General features: G+C 46.0%; 1 protein-coding gene across 4 annotated transcripts in view; it reads right to left on the bottom strand.

Annotated features, from left to right (window-relative positions):
- Positions 1 to 20,612, bottom strand: part of WDFY3 (WD repeat and FYVE domain containing 3) — a 2,050,643-nt gene that overhangs the window by 546,518 nt on the left and 1,483,513 nt on the right. For all 4 annotated transcript variants that reach the window (XM_086961876.1, XM_086961875.1, XM_086961873.1 and 1 more), the window contains one exon: positions 12,145 to 12,265. In XM_086961876.1, coding sequence (XP_086818002.1) covers positions 12,145 to 12,265 — 121 coding nt within the window. The remainder of the gene's footprint in view (positions 1 to 12,144; positions 12,266 to 20,612) is intronic.

A 20,612-nucleotide genomic window follows, 5' to 3' on the forward strand; every position in this document is an offset into this window, starting at 1 on the left:
GTGTGCACATGGTGGTGATGGACATGGTGGCGGTGGATGTGGTGGCGGTGGTGCATGTGGTGGTGCTGGTGGATGTGGTGGTGGATGTGGTGGTGAATGATGTGGCGGTGGATGTGGTAGTGGTGGTGGACATGGTGGTGGTGGGTGGTGGTGGTGGATGTAGTGGTGGTGGATGTGGTGGACATGGTGGTGAACGTAGTGGTGGTGGTGGACGTGGTGGAGGTGGGTATGGAGGTGGATGTGGTGGTGGTGGACGTAGTGGTGGTGGACATGGTGGTGGAGATGGCCGTGGTGGTGGTAGACATGGTGGTGGTGGATGTGGTAGTGATGGATGTGGTGGTGGTGGAGGTAGTGGATGGGGTGGTGGATGTGGATGATGTGGTGGTGGATGTGGTGGTAGACATGGTGATGGTGGTGGGTGGTGGACGTAGTGGATGTGGTGGTGGAGGTGGTGGTGGTGGGGGTGGGTGTGGTGGAGGTGGTGGACGTAGTGGTGGTGGTGGATGTAGTGGTGGACATAGTGGTGGTGGATGTAGTGGTGGTGGATGTGGTGGTGGTGATTGTGGACGTGGTGGGGGTGGACGTGGTGGTGGTGGACGTGGTGGTTGATGTGGTGGTGGTGGTAGTGGAGGTGGTGATTGTGGACGTGGTGGTGGATGTGGTGCTGGTGGTAGTGGTGGGGGACATGGTGGTGGTGGAGGTGGTGAGTGTGGTGGTGGTGGATGTGGTGGTGGTCGACGTGGTGGTGGATGTGGTTGTGGTGAATGTGGTTGTGGTGGATGTGGTGGTGGTGGACGTGGTGATGGTGGATGTAGAAGTGCTGGATGTAGTGGTAGTGGATGTGGTGGTGGTGGAGGTGGCGATTGTGGCCGTGGTGGTGGTGGACGTGCTGGTGGATGTGGTGGTGGTGAAGATGGTGATGGTAGATGTGGAGGTGGTGGTTGACATGGTGGTGGAGGTGGCAGTGGTGGATGTGGTGGAGGTGGGTGTGGCAGTGGTGGACGTGGTGGTGGTGGATGTAGTGGTGGTGGATGTAGTGGTGGTGGATGTGGTGGTGGTGGCGGTGGATGTGGTGGTGGTGGTAGTAGTGGTGGACATGGTGATGGTCGTGGCGGACATGGTGGTTGTGGATGTGGAGGTGGGTGTGGAGGTGAGTGTGGTGGTGGATGTGGTGGTGGTGGGCGTGGTGGTGGTGGACGTAGTGGTGGTGGATGTGGTGATGGACATGGTGGTGGTGCAGGCCGTGGTGGTGGACGTAGTGGTGGTGGACGTAGTGGTGGTGGATGTGGTAGTGGTGGACGTGGTGGTGGTGGTCATGGTGGTGGTGGATGTGGTTGTGGTGGAGGTGGTGGTGGATGTGGTTGTGGTGGATGTGGTGGTGGATGATGTGGTGGTGGATGTGGTGGTAGACATGGTGATGGTTGTGGGTGGTGGACATAGTGCATGTGGTGGATGTGTTGGTGGATGTGGTAGTGGAGGTGGTGGTGGTGGTTGGGGGTGGTGGTGGTGGATGTAGTGGTGGTGGTGGACATAGTGGTGGTGGACGTGGTGGTGGTGGACGTGGTGGTTGATGTGGTGGTGGTGGTAGTGGTGGTGGAGGTGGTGATTGTGGACGTGGTGGTGGATGTTTGTACTGGTGGTAGTGGTGGTGGACGACATGGTGGTGGTGGTGGACGTGGTGGTGGACGTGGTGGTGGATGTGGTGGTGGATGTTGTGGTGGATGTAGTGGTGGTGGATGTAGTGGTGGTGGATGTAGTGGTGGTGGACATGGTGATGGTGGACGTAGAAGTGATGGATGTAGTGGTGGTGGATGTAGTGGATGTGGTGGTGGCGATTGTGGACGTGGTGGTGGTGGACTTGGTGGTGGATGTGGTGGTGGACATGGTGGTGGTGGTGGTGATGGTGGATTTGGAGGTGGTGGTGGACATGGTGGTGGTTGTGGTGGGGGTGGACGTGGTGGTGGATGTGGTGGTGGTGGATGTAGTGGTGGTGGATGTAGTGGTGGTGGATGTAGTGGCGGTGGATAACGTGGTGGTGGTGGACATGGTGGTGGTGGAGGTGGGTGTGGTGGATGTGGGTGTGGTGGTGGCGGACATGGAGGTGGACGTGGTGGTGGAGGTAGGTCTGGTGGTGGTGGTGGACGTGGTGGTGGGTGAATGTAGTGGTGGTGGATGTGGGGAACGTGGTGGTGGTGGAGGTGGTGATTGTGGACGTGGTGGTTTATGTGGTGGTAGAGGTGGTGATTGTGGACGTGGTGGTGGATGTGGTGGTAGTGGTGGAGGTGGTGGTGGAGGCGAGTGTGGTGTGGTGGACGTGAAGGGGGTGGACGTGATGGTGGTGGATGTGGTGGTGGTCAACGTGATGGTGGATGTGGTGGTGGATGTGGTGGTGGACGTGGTGGTGGTGAATGTGGTGGACATGGTGATGGTGGACGTAGAAGTGGTGGTCGTAGTGGATGTGGTAGTGGATGTGGTGGTGGTGGCGATTGTGGATGTGGTGGTGGACGTGGTGGTGGATGTGGTGGTGGTGGTGGTGGTGGTGGTGGACATGGTGATGGTGGATGTAGAAGTGGTGGATGTAGTGGTGGTGGATGTAGTGGATGTGGTGGTGGTGGCGATTGTGGATGTGGTGGTGGTGGATGTGGTGGTGGACGTGGTGGTGGATGTGGTGGTGGACATGGTGGTGGTGGAGGTGGTGATGGTAGAGGTGGTGGTAGTGGTGGTGGACACGGTGGAGGTGGTAGTGGTGGAGGTGGGTGTGGTGGTGGAGGACGTGGTGGTGGTGGATGTGGTGGTGATTGTGGACGTGGTGGTGGTGAACGTGGTGGAGTGGTGGTGGATGTGGTGGTGGATGTGGTGGTGGACGTGGTGGTGGTGGAGGTGGGTGTGGTGGTGGGCGTGGTGGTGGAGGTGGGTGTGGTGATGGTGGACGTGGTGGTGGAGGTGGGTGTGGTGATAGTGGACGTGGTGGTGGTGGAGGGGGGTGTGGTGGTAATCCTGCAGGAGTCTGCCAGCAGGCTGTGCAAAATTGAGCAGCGCCTCTCTGTGTTTGTTGCAATGCACGGGCTTCACACAGAATTTGGCATCAAGGTATAGTACGCAATAAAACATTTCTTAGCACATAATTAAATAAAAAGCTCAAAAGAGCTCTTTCGGCATCTCTGGCAAGTGTGAATGAACAGCACCTCTAAGAAACGAGACCAGAACGGGTAGGAATGTGTAACGTGTAGTTTCTGTAAGACTTCCAGAAAGTGAACCTAATCAGGACATAACTAAACCTTTCATGGCTATTTTAAAACATCTAGATAGCAAAAGACTGGGATCCAATGATGAAAGCGGAGGTGACACCAAAGTAGTAAGAAGCAACAATATAATTTATGGGCGCATTACCTCGGCTGTTTAATCGGGTGTGATCTTGGGCATGACAGCATTCAGCGGGCAAAGCCAGAAACGGGGCGTAGCGGATTCCTTTGAAGTCTGATGCCGGCTGCAAGCAAACCAGCATGAGTGAGGAGAGAGGCAAATGGTGTGCGATGTGCACGCGTCCGTACACATGCACTGTAGGTAATCCGCCTTTGGCTGCATTTTTGAGAGCCCTTACTTATGTCTCGCTGAGAACGCATGAGCGTTCGCTCAGCGAGACCTTAAAAGGAGCAAGTGGAGGATAGACTGAAGGTACCTAATCTGGGAAAGGGGGTTGCTGATCCAGCCACAGAATACACAGTGTAAGGCCTGCTATACAAGGATGGGTGGGGCAGAGGGGTATCCCAAAGGAGGCAACCAGAAAAAGGAGCACAGTGTCACTTTTCCTTACTGTAATACGTACCACTAACAGCCTTGAAATGCATTGTTAATGTCCTTACAGATATGAAAACATCATTACCCTTCCAATCTAAACATAGGATGGCATAGAAAGGGAACAATAAGAAGCTTATCAATGTGAAGTGGCCCAGAAATATCCGGAGCAAATAAGTGGGAGTGGAGAATAAATCATAATAAAAAAACATAAGAGCTATTTTTAAATCTAGTGTGTGTAACGTTCTTTCTGAAACTTAATCAGGTTGGGGAAAAATTACTGGTAACAATAGACTGATTTAAGTGGATCTAGTTGACCACTTCTGGCAGGAATTTAGGATTGGTTCATAGTACCACCTTGTCTTTATGAAGTTGGAAGAATGGTTCTTCTAGAGTTACTGACTGAAGCTTACTGATAAGTCTGAGTGAAGTGACTGCATTGAGAAATTTAACTTTCCAGGATAGAAACTGGAGAGGGCATGAGTGTAGAGGTTGAAAAGGGGGACCCATACCTTGTTAAGACAATGTTGAGATACCAAGCAGGATTGGAGGTACCCTGGGTAGAATAACTCTTTTGAGACCCACTAAAAAAGCTTTGATAACAGGAATTCTGAATATAAAGGTGTGTTCCCTATTTTGAAGATATGCGTTGACTGCCACTAGGTGTAGCCTTTTGGAGGTTAAAACTAACCCAGGTGTATGTAAATGTATTAGGCAACACATATATTTTGAGCATTTGCTGTTAAAGAGTCAATATCCTATGAATGGCAATAGCAAACAAAACGTTTCCATTTTGTCACATAACAGGTTCTGGTAGTAGGTCGTCTAGCCTCTTTAAGACTGTCCATACACAGCTGAGGTAGATTTATGTATCACAATTCTAAGAACTCAGGAGCCAGATAGCAATACTGAGAGATCAGGGGTTTGGATGCCTTACTGCTCCCTGGTTTTGGGTTAAAAGGTCTTGCTGGTTGAGAAATACCTGTAGTTGGACTATTGAGAGTTCCAGTAGCGTGGTAAACCATGGTTGTCTGCCATGTGAAAGCCACTAGGATTAGGGTTAGAAACTTCTGCCAAAGTTTGTGAACCACAAATGGAATTAGTGGGAGAGGTGGAAAAGCACAAGCAAATGTCCCTGACCAACTCACCCAGAGTGTGTTGCCCTTGGACTGTAGATGTGGGAACCTGGGTGACAAAGTTTGGTCATTTGGTATTTTCTGCTGTGGTGAAGAGGTCTATCTCTGGGTGACCCCACTGTTGGAAGAATGGGAGAACTTGCGGGATAAGCTTCCAGTCATGGACTTGCATGCGCCTCCTGCTGAGGAGCTCTGCAAAGGTTTTGTCCACTCATGGTATGTACCCAGCTATGAGGTGAATGTTGTGCTGGAGAGCCCGTCTCCAGATGGTCTGGGCTAGATAAGATAGTTAATGTGACATGGTGCTCCCCTGTTTTTTTACAGAAAATACATGGTAGTTATGTTGTCGTTCTTGAAGAAGACTACTTTGCCTATGAGGTGAGAAAGGAATGCTTTAAGCGCTAGATGAACAGCTAGCAGCCCAATGCGATAAATATGGAGTTGAAATTGACTGGGTGTAGGGTGATTCTGCATAGTCAATTCCTGTGAGTGTGGTCCCCAACTTGAGAGTGATGCGTCCGTTGTTATGGTGCTCCGTGGAACTGGGTCTATGAAAGGATGTCCTTTTATAAGATTGTTGGTATTCCACTAGTGCAGAGTTTGGGAAGCTTGATGGTCTTCCAGTTGACTGTGCGCTTGGGTCCATTGATGTGCTAAGCAATATTGCAATGGGTGCGCATTGAGTCTTATATGAGGGACTATGGCTATGCGTGAAGCCACGGTGCCTAAGTGGCACATGACTGTTCTAACTGCTATCTGCTGATGAGGCTGAAACTGTGCAGTAAGTGTTTGGAAAGATTGAATCGATGCAGCATTTGAGTAAGTCATCCTTGTGTGTGAGTTGTGGGTGGGTCTCAGAAAAGGCTGCGTTTGAAGAGGTTGAAGATGGGACTTAACTGCATTGACTGGGAAACCTAGTGGGTGAAGTAAGTTTATGGTAGTCTGAGTGTGTTGAAAACAGCTCTGATAATTTGTGCTCTTGATGAGCCAGTCGTCCAGATAAGGGAAAACATGTATGTTTGGCCTGAGTAAATGAGCTGCTGGTTCTAAGGCTAGGCATTTAGCAAACACCCTGGGGGTTGTAGTGACCCTGAATAGAAGCTCTTTGAATTGAAAGTGTTGCTCATTGAGCACAAATCTGAGGTATTGGCGATGGGCTGTAAGAATTGGAATGTGAAAACAGGCATCCTTTAGGTCCAATGCAGCCTTAAAGTCACCTTGCTGTAGCAGTGGGGTGATATACTGAAGAGTGACGATGGGGAAATGCTCTGGTAGAATGTACCTGTTTAGGGGGTCTGAGGTCCAAGATTGGCCTTCGAGTCCTGTCCTTTTTGGGAACAAGGAAGTACAGTGAATAGACCCCTGTGCCTTGTTAGTGTAATGGCACATCTTTTATTGCTCCTTTTTGTAAAAAGAGCTTGGGCTTCCTGCTTGAGCAGCTGTTGCTGCTCTGTTAACAGCCTGTGGGTGCAAGGTGCAATGTCTGGAGGAGTGGTTATGAGCTCCAGACTATAACCATGTTGGATAATATCCAACACCCATTGGTCGGAGGTAATATACTGCCATGAGGGAAAGAACTGTTGAAGTTTTCTTCCGACAGCTGAAGTGTGATCGGGGGAATGGTAGGTAAGGCATGGTTTTTGTGGCTGTAGTGAATTGTTTAGGGAATCCACCCATACTGCTACCCCTTGAGTTGTTACCTCTGTAGGAGCCTTTATAGTATCCTTTAGGCGATATGATTTGAGCGATGTGGTTTGTGACTGTGGACACTGATATGATGTGAAGGTGTCTGTAGATGTCTTTTTGTTCTGCTCCACAGCAGAGGAAGCGACGAAAAGTACCTTGTTGTGTATGTGTCTTAAACAACCCCATAGCTTTGGCTGTATTGTTATCCTTTGTAATCTTTTCAAGTAAAGTATGTACTTGAGGGCAAAAGACGTTTTCTCCATCAAAGGTAAGTGCACGTATATGTTGCTGCCCTTCAGGCTTAAAAACTGAAACCTTAAGCCGGGCATGGCATCTGAGGAGAAAACTTGAGTTAATACCTCTTGCAATTGTGCTGGCTGCATTGAGAGTACAACGAATAGAGGTATTTGCAATTAGTTTGCCCTCTGAGGCAATCTCATATGCCAGCTTTTTATATTGCTCCAGGAGATGTTGGAGGAGCCACTCCTTTCATCCCAGTGTGCCCTGTTGTAATGGGAGAGGAGAATAAAGGAGTTGGCAATTCTCCAGTGGTTGGCAAATTGAGCAGCCACCCTATTTTCCCACTTACTTTATCTGGTGGGGGTGCCTCACCAGATGTCTGTGAATTTGCCCTTTTCCTTGCAGTTGCCACCAATAAAAAGGCATATATGAGTTTGCCCTTTATGTATGTTAGGTCGGTAGGGAGCGCGTTGTACTTTTTCATTGACACTTGGTGTGATGACCAGTGCTTTGACTGGATCATTAAAAATGTCCGGAATATGTCGCAAAATCCCTTTGTGTATTGGTAAGTATTGTGTCACTATTTGGTTGGAGGAAAGGGTTTCAAATAAATCATCCTGCAGTGGCTCGGTGTGGAGCTGAACCTTATGATAATTGGCCGCCCTACCTATAATATCATGAAAGGTAGTGGTATCGTCTGGAGGGAAAGGCTTTGCAGCATATAGGTCAGGGTCTGTCTCATATATGTCCCAAAGAGCGTCTTGAGGTGGAATGGAGAGTTGAACTTCTTCATCCCCATATCCCTGAAAAGAGTTAATTGAATCCTGTGGAGAATCCTGTGTGTCTGCAGGAGGGGAAGGTGGCGGTGAGTGTGCCAATGGTGCCACTGGTGGTGTTGAGATGATGGGCGATGGACTGGTAGTCTGGTCTGCTTTCTTTTTGAGCTTTGGTGGGATGAGTATCCCAAAAGCTTCTTCAAAAGTCAATTGTCTTTTGGCTGGCTTTTCTGCAGTATGAGGACGCCTAGCCAGAATGTGACCAGTGTCCGGTTGTCTAACCAGATGTTTCTGTCTGGAATCCACTTCGTCCTGTAGCTGCTGAAATACTGGTTCCACAGTTTCAAAGTCAAATGGATGGATGACCCTGTGGGATATTTTGCCGAAGTTGTGGCCTGGGTGGATAGGGCACAGTAGTCACAGATTGTCCTGGTTTAAGGGCATGGTTTTCTAGCTCGGACCATGAGCTGTTGTCATGCAAAAAGGTGCCTTGTCTGCTGCTGCCACTTGAGGGTGGCCCTCTTGGTGGAAATCTTCAGAGCCAAAGAGTATATTCAATGCTGCGTCAGGACATCCCCATCATTCAAGTGAGTCGGTCCCCCAACGTCTTTTTGGATCGGAATGACTGGCAAGCCTTGCAAGTGGATTACTAATGTCTCAGAGAAAGGCACAAGTCACACACCTCATGTTGGTTGGTGTGTGGAAACTTGGCATGACATCATGGGCAAAAACGAGTGGGTGTCCGTTCCATCACCAGATGGACATGGTGTGGATGAACCATCGAGAAATGGAAAGTTGCCCTGAATGACAAAGGCCCTACTGTCCTCAGTTGACCTGAGACGCATCGACAAACGATCGATGTAGACCTAGAAATAACCGTGATTGAAGACAATACCAACGTAAAGCCTGAGTTCTAGGGAAATGACAATGGCGAGACGGAGCAGAGGAACACAAGTCAGAGTCAGACAGCAGAAAAAAACAATCTAATAATGGAGTCGAGGATCATGTGTATTGCAAGCAAAAGGAAGAGTCACCTTATCTGTTGACTCGAAAGACTTCTTCGAAGAATAACAACTTGAACACTAGATAGGAGACTTATGCTAAGCATGTGTATCTACAGCCAAATATGCCTCAAACATACAATCACAGACGTTCGGACTTCTCATAACCGCCTCAGAAATACCTCTGCTCCAGGTCTACCATAATGCAAACCCTCATTAATTCTTTCTTCTCAGATAGAACATTCCCCATTAAAATCTAAAAAAAAGTTGTGGTTATACAAGTCTTAAATAAACAAATGACAGATCCTAGTGATGCATCACATTTTCATTCCATTCCAGCTCAAGACCACAATCAATATTCAATTGCACGCTTTTGATGAAAGCAACAAATTATAAGTCTCCGGGTGGACTTTGGCCAAACAGTTGACCAATTCTAGTGGCCATAAGTGGCCCCACTCCTTCTCTGGCTGGATGATTCATTCCTTAATTTCAAGGATGTTATTTCATTCTCCCTCTTAAATGTATCTGTAGACAGAAGCAGTGTGAGGCTACCCCTAGGTGTTAAGCGGTGCTTGTAGGAAGCTGGCTCTGTATATACTATACCAAAATTAGATATGGTGTGCACAGAGTCCAGTGGAACCCCAAAGGTAGGCAGAGGTAAAAGTAGATCGCGCCTTTCTCTCTATTTGGGGTAGTGTGGATGAGCAGTATGGCTTTATCAGAGGGTAGTGTTAAGCATTTGTTGTACACACTCAGGCCGCAAATGATGTCACACATTTAAAGACTGAACTCCGACCAATTTGTTTGAATAAAAAATATTATTTAGGTATATTTATTTTCTAGAACCAAGCAAGTCTGGCACAGGTAAGGGTAAGTGGTACTTTTCAAGGAAGGTTGAATAATACAAGAAAGCTGAATGAAACTGACTTTTTTATAGGTTTGTAAAGGTTTTCAATTCACAGAAAATTACTGTTGGACTACTTTATGGATTACTTTTTCTACTCAGTTTGATATGCCTAGATATCACACTGGGACATTTCCTAAAGAAAAGGTAAGTAAAGCGGTTTTTAGTTATTTGCAGATTTTCATGTTCTCACACAAAGCCAACTCCACACTTCGAACAATTTTCAGGAACAAACAGTCAATGCAATCCTACGGAAGGAAATTGAGTTATCGGTTTACAGGTAAGTACAAGTACCTGAGGGGTGGGATTGGCAGAGATGGGCACACCTTTTGGCTGAACTAATTTTTCCTGCCTGTCTTAACGCCGAAAAGGAGGGGAGACCGGAAGGAGGCCTACCACTGATAGCAGGAGAGGCTGTGGGTAATGTTACAAAGGCAGCAAGGCTTTTGAAGCTCGCCTGCCACAGATGGCTCTTCCTGACTGGGGGGAGGTGTGACTACCTCTGCCCATGAAAGGCTTTGTTTCTAGGCTCAGGAAACGAAGGCTCCCACCCCAGGTGTTCAGAAACATGTCTTGTGGTGGCAGGCTGGTGTGTAGCAGTCAGGGAACCCACCAGAGGCTGGTCGTTTTTCAGGGGGCATCTCTAAGATGCCCTCTGAGTGCATGTTTCATTAAATCCAACACTGGGTTTAATGTGCTGAAAAGTTTGATACCCATCTTCCCAGTTATCAGTAAAGCCGTTATGGTGCTGTGGAGTTTCTAATAACAAACTCCCAGCACCATAAACTCTTAATGCCATTACTGCACTTACAATGTCTAAGAATTGGTCTAGAAACTGTAGGGGTACAATGCTCATGTACCTGTACCTTCACCACTGGTATAGCGGACCCAGCTAGAGGGGTGGCTGACGTATGCCAGGGCAGTGCGTTGTAGGCATGGCACACAGGGATGTGTACAATGTCGACTTTTCACTTTGTTCTGCACCATAACACGCAGCCTGCAATGGCAGTGTATGTGTGTGTAAAGGTACAGGGCCTCTAAGGGTGGCACAATAAGTGCTGCAGCCCTTTGAGGCCTTCCCTGGCCACGGTGCCCTTGGTATCCATGTTACCTTTTTTACAAGGGACTGCCATGTGGCCAGAGGGGTGCCAATTGGAGGTACAAGGCACGGTTTTGGGAAAGAACATAGGTCCTGGGACCTGAATGGCAGGGACCCAAGGCCCATTAAGTCAAAGTGCATCAGTATTCAGTGTGTCGGTGGGGGGGGGGCGCTTGAAACACTAAGACAAACTGCAGCAGGTAGTTGACGGTGGCTGCATCAGTTTTTTGATCCGTCTGGAAGTAATTTTGGCTTGACACAGTTAACCATTCCCAGCTTTCTGCTATTTGCGCTGCTTAGCATCAGAGGCAATGTCCATCACGGATTCCGATCCCTCCTGACCCACCACAGGCCATTCATCATGCTTCCCCTTTCAGCTCTGCGTCTCTATCATGTGCAGCCATACATGGTTCCTCATAGCCTCACCTCATTTAATCCTTATGTGCACAGTGTGGATCCCTTTTTCCCTTCTTTGGCTCTTTTTTGTCAAAATTGGGTGTGGGCCTCGGACTTTTTTCTTGGAGGAGGGAGACGTGTTAACATTAATAGTACTGCACCCTTGCATCATTGGAAAAATAAATCTAAGTTGAATGGCAACAAATACGAGATGGTGGTCTTAGGGGGAGAACATAATCCTGGCTTTTAGCTAGCTTGGAAGTTTTCAACTCTTGCTTCTTCTAAATAAAAATCCTTAGTAGGTTTGTTAGAAGGATTAGAGACTTACGACTGAACTGGAGGTAAAAGTCAGCGATATGACCAGCTCTCTGTGCTAGACTATTGGTCTGTTGGATTACGTTGAATGTTCAGGCACACAATTTGTTGTTTTAGCTGAAAATCATTAGAGTTTGTAAAGTGGGATCTGCCAGAGGAGAGTTTTAGCCTAGAACTAAAAGACTTAGAACTCTGTGTCAAAAGCAATACGGAAACATCTAATCTGTACACGTCTGAACATGTTTCCCTCAAATAAAACTGCACTCCATCTCAGATGTTAGACATGCAACAAGAAACCAGGTGCGGTGTAAAATCACTTTTACAAATCTATCAGGTTAATGCACTGTAACTCAAGTGGTATGCAATCCTGTTAAAATAAAAGAAACCGAAGTTGAAAAAATCCAGTACTAATATAAATTACATGACTATGCGTTTCTAGGAAATGTGGAATCTTAAAAGAGAAGTTAATTGCATACAGATAAACCGGGTACTAGGACAGGAGTCTAATGGGCAAAATGAGTAGATTTAGGATGAAGCGTATTCAAGACTATAATTTATTGTGAAGGGTTTTCTCGAGTCTTACAACACCACCACATAAATTAGGACGTTAAAGAGTTAAAGAAAAATAGTAAATGAAAAATAAATTGCATCCATTCCATTAACTGCCCAATAGTTCTCTAAATCTGAGATACGGAATGCTCTTCTCTTCAGATTTGTCTCCATTCAGTTTTGACAAATAATTGGGTGAAGCAGAAGTAATGAACAAGTCAAAATGGCAAACAAAAGGTGTAATCACCTCCAACAAGTATCTTCTTTTATGGACTTCTTTGATATCTTCATACATGAATATGCTGCATGTTCTCTTCAGCATACTTGGCCCTTGTCTTGCTCCACTGGGGATGATTGCCTCATACATGCTGTAGGTAAAGCCAAAAAGCAAATCATGTAAATATATCAAACATGCAATTACTTCCAGATTATAACTGATTTTTGGGTGGGAAAGTGCCATCCAATATTTCTTGCAAACAGAAACACTGCCCACGGCTCCTCTAAACGTATCTTTGTATCGAGCTATCTGTCTATCTATAAGTAAGACTAACTTCTACTTGATAGCGAAGTCCAGAAAGTGATCCAAGTCCCAGAAACCAGTGCACCTGATATCACAATACAAAACAGACTCACTAGAGTTTGACCAACTGTGGCAATATTACATTAGATGCCTCGAGAGAGCAAGGGGTGGTTTTAGACATTTTCTTTTGCCCTGGGACACTTTGGTATTACAGAAGGGGCAGCAGACACTCTATTAGGAGGATGCATATGGCTCTGTTCATATTACATGGGTGCATGGACACTACGTATTCTAGATGAAGGCGTAAGTCCAGGCAGGCCATTGGGAGGTAAAATATGAAGTGGCACAGCTTGGAAGAGGCTTGCTCCATACTACCAGGAATCATAAAAATGTTAAAACACAGCTACAAGTCTATAGAAATGGGGAGCATTAGAGTTGAAGGGAAAAAAATAACTAACAGCAACAAATAAAGACCAATCGGAATCAATAGGCATTTTTTGCTGCTCCGTGGACTATTACTATTAAGGAATTTTGAAATCGCGAATTCCACTAAATGGGCAGCACAATGCAACCAACAGATTTTAATTTTTATATTTTTTCAAATTTTTTTTATTCATCATCATCAAGCGATACATTTCATTATGTCATTATTTCAAACGACTTATACAACACACTCTTGCAGAAAAAAAGAGGAAAATATACAATAAATCTCAACATAATAAGACAACATGCATTGATCGCCGGCAAGGCTGTCCAATTACCCCCAAACAATAGAGAAAATAACAGAAAAAAAACCAGAAGAAGGTGTACTCCTTTATCCATTTTCAAGCCTATGTTTCCAATCTGCTATAGGGGCCCATATCCGTTTCCCCAATTGCTTTGTCTTCCAGCCCTTTTTGTCATACAGCGCTTTCTCTAGTACATATACCACTAATTACTGTGATAGCTATTGTTGGAATGTTGGCGGATTTGGATCTTTCCACAGTGTTGCGATGCATAGCCGGCTTAAAGTCATCGCTAGGTATATAAACTCATATTCAGGTATTTCTGCGCCGTCCCTGGTTACCCCTAGAACCATAACTTAATTAGGTATAATAATTTTAATCCCTAATGCTCTATCGAAAAATTGCTCTAATGAGCTTTTAAATGAGTCCAGGGCTGGACATGCCGTGAACATGTGTATGGTATCCGCCTGTGTTGCTTGACATCTAGGACAGACTACCCCCGTTGTTCCACCCCACTGAGGATTCGGTGTGGTGTGTAATAGAGCTCATACATTGTCTTACATTGCTGGACTTGTAAGCTGGCTACTCTTAACACTGAGTTTATAAGCTTGAACGATTTTTCAACCTCATTACCAGATAGGCTTAACTTGGTATTCCATTTTTCAACAACCCTTCCACAGTCATCCTCCTTATACTGGCTCAATTCCCCCTATACCTGGGATATCGAACAATCCTTCTTATCCCTTAGAAATTCCATGATTTCCTCTCTCTTATAGTTAATGTCCCCTCCCTGCTTTTTTGCCAATGCTGATCTTATTTGTAAATATTTCAAAAAATCTCTGCGATCTAAGTAATATAGCTGCTGTACTTGATCAAATGTCATGAGACAAGTCATATCCATAAGGTCCCCAATAGTTTTTACCCCCAGCGTATCCCACCTCTTCATTACTTGATCATGGAAAACCGCTGGTAGCAGCTGATTCTTGAATAAGAGCGTATAATAGTTCATCCTCCCCATTTTAATTTTCTTCCTAAAAGTTGACCAAATTGATATTGCAGCCCCAAGGGTCTTGAACTTAACTTTTTTGTAGTAACTACCTTCATTGAACAAGAGGAGCCACTCATTGGAATCCTTGATTAATAACTCGTATATATCAGGGACACTCTCACCCGCTCTCCACCGGTCCTCCATACTCCCGCCCACTAACCCTCTAATATATTGCAAGACAGTCGCCCAATAATAAGCCTTGAAGTCGGGTGCCGCAAGACCCCCATGTTCCCTTGGTAGTGACAGAAATTGTAATGCTCCCCGTGTTCTACCTTTGGCCCATATAAAACGGTTCGTGACTCCCTCTATTTCACTGAACCAGTTGTTATTGAATTTTAACGGGATATTGCGAAACAAATATAATATTTTAGGCAAAAATATTATTTTTATTAAGTTACATCTGCCAATTGTTGCAAGATGCAGGTTGTTTAATCTATCTAAATCCCCTTTAGCTTTTTTGATCACCGGCCCCAAATTCATTTCCACTACCTTTGAGAGATCTGATATTATTGTTATCCCTAGGTAGACTGCGGTGTCTGTAATTTTTTGATCCACCATCGTTACCTTTTTATTAATTACAATTTGGGTTTTACTCTGGTTTAATTTATAACCCGAGAGCGCCCCATACAAATTTGCTTCCCTTTCTATTTCCAATAGTGACGCTGCCGGGTCCGTAGATGTTATGGCTAGGTCGTCGGCATACCCTAAGATTTTTGTTTCAAGTCCATTCAAAACAATTGGCGAGATGTTTTCGTTCAACTCTATCTTTCTTATGAAGGCGTCTATATAAAAGGCGAAAAGCAACAGGGAGCAGGGGCACCCGGGCCTAGTTCCCCGTCTGATATTTATTGTCCCGCTCTGCTCTCCCATAATCCTTAGTCTTATCGTCGGTTTCTTATATAAGGCACTCGAAGCCCCGATACAGACATTACCTATATTTGCCTTCCCCAATGCAGTTCAAAGGAAACCCCACAAGACCCTATCAAATGCTTTTTCAGCGTCTAACAATACTAGAGCCATAGGGTCTTGTGAGGCTGCCGTCCCATCAAACAGTGTACACACTCTTCTAATATGGTCTGCAGTCCCCCTGCCAGGGATAAACCCATGCTGTTGGGGGGGAAATGATCTTGCCTATAACCGAGCTTAGCCGATTGGCCAGAATCTTGGAATAGATCTTCGGATCACTATTCATCAAGCTTATAGGTCTATAAGACCCAGGATCATTTGGGGGTTTATTCTTTTTCAGGAATACCACCAAAGTGGCCTCCCCCCAAGACTCAGGAGGTGCCGCTCCTCTTTGCGTAGACACCATAAGCTGGTAAATATCCTCTTCTAGACTGGGAAGAATTTTTTTATAAAATTCCAGCGGGATAAGATCGGGGCCCGCAGCTTTCCCAGCAGGTAAGTCTTTGATTGCAGCCTGTATCTCTTCTAGTGTAAAGTTAGTTTCCAGCCCCGCTTTATCCTCCATTGTCAGCTTCTCTACTTGCACACTCTCTAGATAGCTCTCTATTTCACCTCTATCAGCACCGCTGTCAGGATCGTATAGATTCTGATAGAAATCCTGTAATATTGAGCAGATCCCCCTTGGTGTTGTAGCTGAAGACCCTGCCGCTGAATGAACCTGTGAGATTTCCCCTTTAGTAGCCGCCTGTCGGGTTCTAATAGCTAATATGCGACCTATCTGCTCACTAAACTCATATTGGTCCTGCTTCCATGCCAGATATTTTCCTGCTGCTTTGACAGCAAATGACTCGCCTACAACTGCCTTTGCTATAGCCAGATTTTGTAATATTCCTCCTACATCGTGTTTGGCCCTAATTGCTTCAGTTAATTCCTCTTCAATGACAGCAACTGTTCTTAACTTGCCCTCTATTTCCTCCTTCTCTAACTTATTTCGTTTTATCGAGAAACTGATGGTCCCCCCCCCCCTATGCCAGCCTTCATAGCGTCCCAGACTATTATGGGGGAGGCAGACCCTTTATTTATCTTTAGATATTCTTTTAGCCAGCTGTCCATCTGGGTAACATACTTAGGATCATGTAGCAGGGCTCTCTCAAAAGTCCAGTTAGATTTTTCTTTTTAAATTATTTGGAATAGAGATATCTATTACCAGAGGGCTATGGTCTGACATCACCTGTGGTAATTTTCTAACTTTAGAAATAGATATCAGCGCAGGTGATATCAGAAAATAGTCCAATCTAGCTAAGGATTTGTGTGACGCAGAGTAATACGTGCTCCCCCCTCCACCAGTATTTTTCTGTTCCCATATGTCAATCAGCCTATTATCCGGCATGATTTGTATCAATGCCCTATGGCTTTTCTTTTTTCAGCCCAGAAACCTGGCTGGATAATTTTTCCACAGGCCATGCAGGCCGTTAATATTCAGATCACCACAGACTATAATATGCATAGGCCAGTTTGTCATTTGTGCATTGATATAGTCTAAGACCTCCAGGTCATCTACTGTGGGAGCATAAATGGAGCAGAGAGTCAAACTGAAACCATGTGCCTTGCATTCAATCATAACCCATCGACCATAGGGGTCTGCCTTCTGCTTATTTACTGCCAACATCCTACCCCGTGCCAATATAGCCACTCCCCGAGTGCTAGACCCTTGAGTTGTACATACTAATAGCTGATAACCGAGCTGTTCCAGCAAAAATTTGCGAGATATCTCAATATGGGTTTCCTGTATGCATACAATATCAGCGTATGTTGTCTTTCGATATTCCTTCAACTCTCTTCGTATTTTAGCATTGTTCAAGCCACATATATTAATTGTGACTATCCGCATAAAATGTTTTTCCTTTTCCCCCTTCCTTTCCCCATATCTCCTCCTATGTGATTTCGTGATGATGATGATGATGATGATGATGATGAGGATTTTTCCTCTTTCCTCCCTCTAGTCCCCCCTTTCCCACCCCTTCTACATGACCCCCCCCCCCCCCTACGATCACCCCTCCCTTCTCCCCCACCTACTGAGGCAAGCAGACCTATGGTCTCTGTGATGGAGTCTGATCGTCAGCCTCCCTCTGTCTTACACCCTTTAGCTTATATTTCTGGTGCATTATGCCACTGTATTATCGATTATTCGTCTTGTCCCCCCCTTTTTTTCCCCTTCCCCTCCTTTTTTTTTGGGAGTCAGCCCTGCTGCTTATTTTCTGTTTGTGCAATCCCTTTGGGCCCTCTATGCTGCCATCGTGTCCCCACTATCACAAATGTACATGTAAGTGGCCCTATCTGTATACGTCCATAATGTTTACAGTCTAACAATCCCTTCATGCTGTGGTGTGTGCTGAGCCGCTTGTATTTAGTGAGTCCATGTACGCCTTTGCTTGCACTTCAGAAGTAAAGACTCTGACCGTGGATTTTCATATTATCTTCAGCCTGGCAGGGTTCATTAGATACGCCTGCAATCCCATTTGATTGCATGGATCCAGCAGTTCCCTCAATCTCCATCGCCTTTCCACTGTCATATGACAGTAATCTGGAGTTGTAAAGAAGGACTGATTGTAAAACGAGCGTTTAGCATTAGGTCGAGCTTTAGCGTACACTTCCTCCCTCAATAAGAAGTTCCCAAAGAATATCAATATAGCTCGTGGCCTCTGTGGTCCCTGAGTTCCTCCCTCGGCTTGTATTGCGTTTTTCTTCATGGTCATTGGAAATCGATGCACTCTTTGGACTTCCTTGTCCCACTCCCAGTGGCTCAACTCTGGGAACGCTCCCTTCAGCAGCTTCAGGACATAGGCTCTCACATCATCCTCTTCCTTCCCTTCCTCAATACCCAGGACCCAGAGGTTATTTCACCGCTGGCGATTCTCTAGATCTTCCTATTTCCATTGAATATCGACGAGTTGCTGCTCATGTCCCTTTACCTTAGCTGTGTCCTTTGCTTGTTGATCTTCCAGGGTGCTTGTGCGGTCCTCCAGGTGAAATAGCCTTGCTTTTGTGTCTGTACAGATCTTAGCGCTTTTTTGATTGAGCCTTGTAAATTCCTGGTTGAGAGCCGATTTTTCCTCCCCTCGATCTTTGTTGCATCTTGCAATTGTTTTATTGTGTCTAGTATCAGCTGCAATGGAGGGGTTTCAACTTCCGGCCCCTCAGTACCTCCCTGCAACATATGCTCCGGATAAGTACCCCGAGTGGCTGAATAATCCCATTTTAGAGTTGTTGCGTTGTTGCCTCCACTAGCGAGCCGTTGCCCGCTATATTCTTTTTCCTGTGACTGTGTCTCTTTGTCGCCTTGACAGCCTTTTTCTCCTAGTGGCTATATCCCTCTCGTTAGGAGAGGCTCTGCTGTTTCCTCCTGTGCTGAGACCAAGGCTGACATCTGTCGAGTTCTCCCCTCACTCCCGGATGGGGCATCTTCAGACCCATCGGTGACTGAGAAAAAAATATCAGCTACATCTAGATTGTCCTCAGAACCGCTGCTTGCAGTAATATCCTAAACCAGCATTTCAGTTACCAGTGTCTTGGTGCCTGTTGGACCCAACAGATTAACTACTTCGGACCCCACTAATCCGACTCCTGGGGGGTTCCCTTGACATTGTGGCGGATCTGCTGGGTCTACTGGATCTGGCTCGCTGCTTCCTTTGTCCTGTTCCTGGGCCTCCATGATCTCCCCCCATTGTATCTCAGGATTAGCATCCTGTGCCTCAGACACCATCCGTGGGCTTTCCTGGATATTTGCCTTGCCCTTACGTGTAGCCACATTTTTTTCTCTTTTCTTTTCAAGGGCCAATGCGGTTTTCTCGGCTGCGTTAGCTGCATTAGCTACATTAACGGTAATGTCTTGGCCAACAGGGGAGAAATAACCTGTAATAGTTTTGGTGCCCCCTGTGTTCCCCCCAGGATTAGCAACATTAGTCATGCTAGTAGTGCTTGCCATAGACCCTGGATACAGCGCCCCAACCTTCTTCCCCCTGGTGTTGCTCCATGCCCCAGCATCGCTTCTCGCACCCTCGCTCTCACCTGGGGTGTCTTCGATATGCTTACTTTTCCCGGGGTCCTTCTGGAGCACAGACTGCTTGGAAGCCACGTGCTCCACATCAGGAGCTTTTCCTTTTCCTCTACGCGTAGTTTTCGGAGCCATCCCAAAGATTTCAAAGCTGCTGGGGGGGGGGTCTCGAGCTGCTCGGGATATTCTCCAATGTATGTCGTCCGTGACTGCCTCTTGCTCCGTCTCTGTAATCTCCGCCGGAGAGTGCACTCCGCAAGCCGTCTCCGTGACGATTTTTCGCCGCTCTGCCCGCTTCCCTGGCTCCAACGGTAGCTCCGTCTCAGCAGTCACTGCCGGCTTCGCGAGTGATTCAACCGGCTCCGCTGGCTCCGCCCAAGGTCTGCCCGGCTCGCCGCTCTCGCAGCTCCGTGAGCACTGCTGCTGCCGTCGCCAGGAGTCCGAAAATCAACCCCTCAGCCGCAGACAAGAAATTGCCGTCCCTGAGGGCTGCTTCCATGGGGTTATGTAGCCTTAATACACCATTACACGCATTGTTTAAACTTTAGGGATCAGGAGCATTCTCGAGTGCCGCTAGTCAGACGCCATCTTGCCTCCCTCAACAAGGGACGCAACCAACTGATTTTAAGATACAAAACAGACCAAAGCATAGGTAATCACAGACTGCTTACATCAGACACTGTCAATCGGGTGACCATGTTATCATAAACGATATAAATAGTTTCAATATGACACTAGTAAGCCCCTTCTCAAAAGCATATAGAAAGGTGGTTTGAATGTCTTAAGTAATCAAGATTCTAATTTCTCAGTACAGGGTATGCTTAATTAAGTTCTTGTTCAACTGGATATACTTTTTAGTAGGTAAGCAATTTTTTTCATAGACTGAAAGACCCCATATTTTCCATATACTGCCCATGTTTTGAATTCACTTTTCACTGTGATGCCAATATGTGCATTTGAATTAGACAGCAATCCCAATCAGACTTGATCAGCGGTTCTTAACCCTGTGACTTCTGTGAAGCCCTACTTAATAATGAACGGATACTGGAACCCAAGGACCTCAACTGAATCAATATATAAATCCGAGGACCCCACTGAGTCATTACTTGAAGGCAGGGGCCCGGCTTAAGAATTTTCGATGATTTGCACCTCAAAACAAACCACAGAAAATACAGAAACAGGGGTTCATAAAACAAATACACAAACTATGAAATTCTTAATTTAATTCACAAGTATAAAAAAAAATACTTTAATTTTAAAAGGAAGTTTGGAGCCGGTCTAAATGTTATTGAGGCCACTAATCGTCTATACTTTATTCTGTTTGAATCACCTGCACTGGTCACACAAATCAATCTGAGGATACAAATGAATTTTTTGCTACCACTTTCAGATTCCTTCACATATACAGATTATTTTATATTTTACAGTTTTACATTTTGCTTCTTTATTTATATAAATTTTA

The sequence above is a fragment of the Lissotriton vulgaris genome, chromosome 3_1, assembly GCF_964263255.1.
Source record: "Lissotriton vulgaris chromosome 3_1, aLisVul1.2, whole genome shotgun sequence".
Classification (NCBI taxonomy): Eukaryota; Metazoa; Chordata; class Amphibia; order Caudata; family Salamandridae; genus Lissotriton; species Lissotriton vulgaris.